Source organism: Micropterus dolomieu, linkage group LG21 (genome assembly GCF_021292245.1).
Source record: "Micropterus dolomieu isolate WLL.071019.BEF.003 ecotype Adirondacks linkage group LG21, ASM2129224v1, whole genome shotgun sequence".
Taxonomy (NCBI): domain Eukaryota; kingdom Metazoa; phylum Chordata; class Actinopteri; order Centrarchiformes; family Centrarchidae; genus Micropterus; species Micropterus dolomieu.
In genome coordinates, this window is record NC_060170.1 from 34,775,849 (window position 1) to 34,782,911 (window position 7,063).

At 41.3% G+C, this 7,063-nt stretch overlaps 1 protein-coding gene and 2 non-coding genes across 3 annotated transcripts in view; 1 reads left to right on the plus strand and 2 right to left on the minus strand.

The window, feature by feature from the left end:
• Positions 1-7,063, plus strand: part of LOC123960359 (chromaffin granule amine transporter) — a 27,572-nt gene that overhangs the window by 9,563 nt on the left and 10,946 nt on the right. The window contains exons 4-7 of the mRNA XM_046035040.1: positions 2,788-2,846; positions 2,942-3,025; positions 3,140-3,232; positions 5,695-5,784. Coding sequence (XP_045890996.1) covers positions 2,788-2,846; positions 2,942-3,025; positions 3,140-3,232; positions 5,695-5,784 — 326 coding nt within the window. The remainder of the gene's footprint in view (positions 1-2,787; positions 2,847-2,941; positions 3,026-3,139; positions 3,233-5,694; positions 5,785-7,063) is intronic.
• trnas-aga lies at positions 170-251 on the minus strand. Its single transcript has one exon. It is a non-coding gene; the product is annotated as a tRNA-Ser (tRNA).
• trnas-aga lies at positions 1,001-1,082 on the minus strand. The gene has a single exon. It is a non-coding gene; the product is annotated as a tRNA-Ser (tRNA).

Sequence of the window (7,063 nt, forward strand, 5' to 3'; positions counted from 1 at the left end):
GCACTTCTCAAATTGATCTGAAAGATTAACAGTTACATAAAAACACTCAAATACTAAGAGCTGATATCAGCCTAGCATCTTTCTTCTGTGTTTATATGCTCACATGTAGAAATGTCTATGAAACACAATTACTGTGAGAGTAATTGCTGGAGGTGTGTAAACATACACTCGTTGTCGGCAGGATTCGAACCTGCGCGGGGAAACCCCAATGGATTTCTAGTCCATCGCCTTAACCACTCGGCCACGACAACAAGTAATTCTTCGTTGTGTGTCTTTGTTTGAAAAATAATTAGGAACTGTTAGGACTTGGTTGGTAAATTGCTTGAAACTGTTAGGACTTGGTGGATGAATCGTTAGGAACTGTTAGGAATTGGTGGATAAATCGTTAGGAACTTTTAGGACTTGGTGGATAAATCATTAGGAACTGTTAGGACTTGGTAGATGAATCGTTAGGAACTGTTAGGACTTGGTGGATAAATCGTTAGGAACTGTTAGGACTTGGTAGATGAATCGTTAGGAACTGTTAGGACTTGGTGGATAAATCCTTAGGAACTGTTAGGACTTGGTGGATAAATCATTAGGAACTGTTAGGACTTGGTAGATGAATCGTTAGGAACTGTTAGGACTTGGTGGGTAAATTGCTTGAAACTGTTAGGACTTGGTAGATGAATCGTTAGGAACTGTTAGGACTTGGTGGATAAATCCTTAGGAACTGTTAGGACTTGGTAGATGAATCATTAGGAACTGTTAGGAATTGGTGGATAAATCGTTAGGAACTTTTAGGGCTTGGTAGATGAATCGTTAGGAACTGTTAGGACTTGGTACTCATAGGCACTTCTCAAATTGATCTGAAAGATTCACAGTTACATAAAAAAACTCAAATACTAAGAGCTGACATCAGTCTAGCATCTTTCTTCTGTGTTTTTATGCTCACATGTAGAAATGTCTATGAAACACAATTACTGTGAGAGTAATTGCTGAAGGTGTGTAAACATATATGCATTGTCAGCAGGATTAGAACCTGCGCGGGGAAACCCCAATGGATTTCTAGTCCATCGCCTTAACCACTCGGCCACGACAACATGTATTTCATTATCTTGTGTCTTTGTTTGAAAAATAATTAGGAACTGTTAGGACTTGGTGGGTAAATTGCTTGAAACTTTTAGGACTTGGTGGATGAATCGTTAGGAACTGTTAGGAATTGGTGGATAAATCGTTAGGAACTGTTAGGACTTGGTAGATGAATCGTTAGGAACTGTTAGGACTTGGTGGGTAAATTTCTTGAAACTGTTAGGACTTGGTAGATGAATCGTTAGGAACTGTTAGGACTTGGTAGATGAATCGTTAAGAACTGTTAGGACTTGGTACTCATAGGCTCTTCTCAAATTGATCTGAAAGATTCACAGTTACATAAAAACACTCAAATACTAAGAGCTGACATCAGCCTAGCATCTTTCTTCTGTGTTTTTATGCTCACATGTAGAAATGTCTATGAAACACAATTACTGTGAGAGTAATTGCTGGAGGTGTGTAAACATATACTCGTTGTCGGCAGGATTCGAACCCCAATGGATTTCTAGTCCATCACCTTAACCACTCGGCCACTACAACACGTATTTTGTAGTTTCTGTGTGGAATACAGAATATGTGTGATCATGGAAACATTTAATGTTGTTTTGTTGAACTTACATATTTCAGTGCCATAAAATGGAGCAAAAGTAAAGTTTTAACTGTGATTACTTCTATTGTCTCTTCATAGTGGACCCAGAATATGTTGTAAAACCAGCAACTTCTGCCTTGGCCAGTCAAATACATGTTCTCTGTATCTGAAACTGATGTCAATCTGAAGCTAAAAAGTTGTCAGACAAATAGTGCAGTAAAATGTGCATATCATTAGGAACTGTTAGGACTTGGTGGATAAATCATTAGGAACTGTTAGGACTTGGTTGAAAAATAATTAGGAACTGTTAGGTCTTGGTGGATAAATCGTTAGGAACTGTCAGGACTTGGTAGATGAATCGTTAGGAACTTTTAGGACTTGGTGGATAAATCGTTAGGAACTGTTAGGACATGGTGGATAAATCGTTAGGAACTTTTAAGACTTGGTGGATAAATCATTAGGAACTGTTAGGACTTGGTGGATAAATCATTAGGAACTGTTAGGACTTGGTGGATAAATTGTTAGGAACTGTTAGGACATGGTGGATAAATCGTTAGGAACTTTTAAGACTTGGTGGATAAATCATTAGGAACTGTTAGGACTTGGTGGATAAATCATTAGGAACTGTTAGGACTTGGTGGATAAATTGTTAGGAATCTTAGGAATTGGTGGATAAATCGTTAGGAACTGTTAGGACTTGGTGGATAAATCATTAGGAACTGTTAGGACTTGGTGGATAAATTGTTAGGAATCTTAGGAATTGGTGGATAAATCATTAGGAACTGTTAGGACTTGGTGGATAAATCATTAGGAACTGTTAGGACTTGGTGGATAAATTGTTAGGAACTGTTAGGACATGGTGGATAAATCGTTAGGAACTTTTAAGACTTGGTGGATAAATCATTAGGAACTGTTAGGACTTGGTGGATAAATCATTAGGAACATTTAGGACTTGGTGGATAAATTGTTAGGAATCTTAGGAATTGGTGGATAAATCGTTAGGAATCATTAGGAGTGTAAATTATTAGGAACTGTTGCAGTTCAAACCAATGAAAACAAAACAGAGATAATCTAGACATATATGAATGTGTGTTTCGTTAGCTCATCGACTCTCTTTGTGTCCATAGGGTCGGGTATCACATCCCCATGTTTGCTGGTTTCATCATCATGTTCGTGTCAACCATCAGTAAGATCAGACAAAACACTCACACAAACACACACACGGTGATGACAGTGTGTCCTCTACGAATAAATGTCTAATCATATGCATGTCTGTGTCAGTGTTTGCGTTCTCAGGCACATACGCTCTGCTGTTCTTCGCTCGCTCTCTGCAGGGCATCGGCTCGTCCTTCTCCTCTGTGGCAGGTCGACACTTTGACACTCAAACAACAAACACTATTCCATCCACAGTGAGTGTTTGCCAACACTGAAGAAGAAAAATGGCCTTGTATCCTCATGCACGTGTTTGTTTGTGTGTAGGTCTGGGTATGCTGGCCAGTGTGTACACAGATGATGAGGAGAGAGGCATCGCCATGGGCATCGCACTGGGAGGACTGGCTATGGGCGTCCTGAGTGAGACTCATACTCACACACACATACTGTCGTGTTTCCATCACTTTCGGGGACATTACATTGACTTACATTCATTCCCTGGAGACCTGCACTAACTTTAACCACTAGTTACCTAAACATAAACCAAGTCTTCACCGTATATATAATAAACAAATAAACACATGGGGGCTGCTTATCTGTGGAAATGTCTACAAGAAAAATTAACTGTCAAAGTTTTTAATGAGGTGTGTAAACAAGGGCTAGTTGTCAGCAGGATTCAAACGGGGAACCCTCAATGGATTTCTAGTCCATCGCCTTGACCACTCGGGCACAACAATAGATGTCCCTAGTGATTCAAACATTTGATGGTATCTTACATATTTCCGTGACCCGTGACCCTGTACGCAGGATAAGCGGTTGGCTAACCACTATTTCAATCAAACCAACATGGACGAAGCTATAACTGATCGATGATCAATCAGTTGTCATGTTATTAGTCGTACCGATGGAACATTCCTATCATAGTTATCATGTTTGAGATGATGATGAGGTTGACTGTGGTGCAGCTGAAACGACTAAATGTAGTTCAGTGTTTCCCCTAGGATGGAGTTGTAGCAGCGGAGGTGAAGCAAAATTTTTGTCTGAATTTAAAACCCCAACACAACATGTCTCAGCTACATTGCTCTTGTGTCCATGAGCACGATGCACATGAGAATACTTTAAAACTTCAGTGTTTTCCCAGTTTAATGTGAGCTGCAGGCTATACTAGTTTACTCTCAGATTGTAACTGATGTTCTCAACATTGGACAAGTAGGCAGTAATAAAACACAGCTACCAGTTACTTTCTATTGAGCTAATGTTAAATGTTACATAGCAGCTAAAAGTCGCAGCCTGCTGTTGAAGCTTTTTTGCTCAGCTCAGTCTGAAGGGGAAGGGGGATGCTAGCTAAATTAGCGCTAACAGGCTTCACTTTTTCAGCATGTGGGAAACAACAAACTTTTCTTGGTCTTGAGAAGCTGAAACACTGTAACAGAAACCGTACATTTACTGCCAGAATATTTCCCTCCACTCGCGTTCACCATCACTTTCTGCCGCTCGGACAATCAAACACTCGCTACGCACAGGATTTACTCTGTTATAACACCATCTGTCACTTAGATGTTTTGTATAGAACGATCAGAGGAAGCTAGCTAGAAACATTTGTAGCACATAGTTTAATTATTAAGTGGCGGTCATGATTCAGCAGCAACGGTGCGCCACTGGTGAATGCATATAGGGGAAACACTGCAGTTTAAAAGTGAGTTTTTGAATATTAGCTGCGTATAATCTTAATGTGTTTGGACAGGATTTCATTAAATGTGAAATGAGCACGATTGTTAAGTCTGTTTTTCATGGCAGACTAAAGTACACTGTCCTGCAATCAGGATGGGATTTAAGCCCCCGCATGCAGAGTCCAAAGGATTAGCAGGCCATCACTTTAACCACTCGGCCACCTCGTCTGTTTTTGATAAGATAAGTCAGATCCAGGTCACCTTGCTGGGTCCAAATGCAGTGCAGTGTACTACAAGTCTGCTTATCAGGTGGTGGACTTCCGCAGTGATGCTTGGTTAGATGTGCTGTTAGATGTAGTGAACAAAAGTGGCCATTTTTGCCTTCTTCCTCTTTAAATGTTGTACGACATGATCATTAGGGAGAGCAGGAGCCAAAGCTGTTGGTCAACACACAAGGGAATGAGCTGTAATGGAGTTTGTTTATACTCAGTGCATGCTGCAGTGGATTGACGAGGACAAGGACATTTCTGTTGAGAAGCCTTATTGGTCCTTACACGGTTTTAATTAAGCAGCCAGCTACATAATCATGGCAGACTAAAGTAAACTATCCTCCGACAAGGATGGGATTTGAAGCCACTCATGCAGAGCACAATGGATTAGCAGTCCATCACCTTAACCACTCCGCCACCTCGTCTGCGTTTGGCTGCAGTTTACCACCCAAACAGAAACCAAGGGAGGGTGAGACAGCATCAAGACCAGGACCAGTGCCCCACACTACATGACACATAACAAACACCAAGAGCTGAAATCCTTCATGCAACTGTATTCAAACTCAAAATTAGCATACAGCTTCTGAGATGAAGTGAAGTATAAAGTAGCAGAAAATGTACCTCAAGTATGGAGTACATTCTATTATTTCTAAATCAGCTCAGTGTGTCTCCACCTTACAGAGCCCACTAACACACCAGTCGCATTTATTTAATTGCAGAGGTTTGCAGATCCTGTGCGACACTGCAATGAATCCTAAATCTTCATCCTGAAACCCTGAACACTCAAACAACTCGTTAATAATGTCCTCGCTTTTATGGTCTAAGTTCTGCATTTATTCCCAAGAATAAAAAGATTCACACATAAAACACTTCAATGTCAAACTGTGTGTCATCCTCTGTATTATGCGTGTGTAACGTCAGTCAATGTTGGTGTGTGTTTCAGTCGGAGCTCCGTTCGGCAGTGTGATGTATGAGTTCGTGGGGAAGAGGGCCCCCTTCCTGATCCTGGCCTTCCTGGCTGTGTTTGATGGAGGTATAAAAAGAAAAAAAGAGTTGTAAATTCCTGTCTGTGAGTTTTAATAACCTCTCTGCTTACTTATTAATTATTATAGATGTATCACATTCCCTATTTAGCGAGGACGAGCTGGGTGCCATCCCTCTGAACCAACCGGGCTTGCAGATCATTTGTGCTTACCATTAATGCACTGCTGAACTGTCAAACACACCATTTTCACAGAAAATGCAAATGGAAAATTCATGTCTGAAACTGTCTGTGAAGGTTCTCAGTCATCCAGGCCATAGTTATCCAATGAAGGTTGAGGTCAAGGGCAACTGGACTTGGTTGAAGATACTAGAAGATGTTTTGCTTCTCATCCGAGAGACTTCTTCAGTTCTAAAGAAGCCATTCCTTGCATATATGGACAACCCAAAATACACAAAGAAGGAGCCCACTCAGGCCGATTATCAGCAGCATCAACTCGGTCACCTACAACATTGCCAAACACTTATCTACCATCTTAGCTCCTTTGGTTGGTAACACACCTCACCACATCCAAAACTCCATTGATTTTGTAAACAAAGTTTGAGGACTGAAATTGGACTCAGATGAAACCATGGTATCCTATGATGTGACCTCTTTGTTCACCTGCATCCCACCATGGAGGCAGTAGAAACCGTTAGGAAACGGCTACTAAAAGACAACACCCTGGACAACAGAACTAGCCTCAGCCCTGACCAGATCTGCAAATTACTCGACCTCTTTCTAAACACCACCTATTTCCAGTACAATGGAGGATTCTACAGACAGAAGCATGGCTGTGCCATGGGCTTACCGGTATCCCTGATTGTGGCAAACATCTATATGGAAGAAGTGGAGGGAAAATGGACCTAAACCCTAAATGGACCTTTGTGAGAACAGCCCCAAAATCCAAGAAGAACAAAACTACAGGGGAGGAGGAAAAGTAGGTCAAACGCAACAACATTGTGATTCCATACGTGTCTGGAGTATCAGAGAAACTCAGGAGGATTTTCAACAAACACAACATCCCTGTGTTTTTTAAACCCAAGAACACACTAAGACAGATGCTGGTCCACCCCAAAGACCGCACACCCAAACACAAGAAAAGCAATCTAGTGTATGCGGTCCAATGCAGTGAGGAATGCACAGACCTGAGTATTGGGGAGACTAAACAACCACTACACAAACGCATGGCTCAACACAGAAGGGCCAACTCCTCAGGTCAAGACTCTGCTGTCTACTTACATCTGAAGGACAGAGGACACTCGTTTGAGGACCACCAGGTGCACATTTT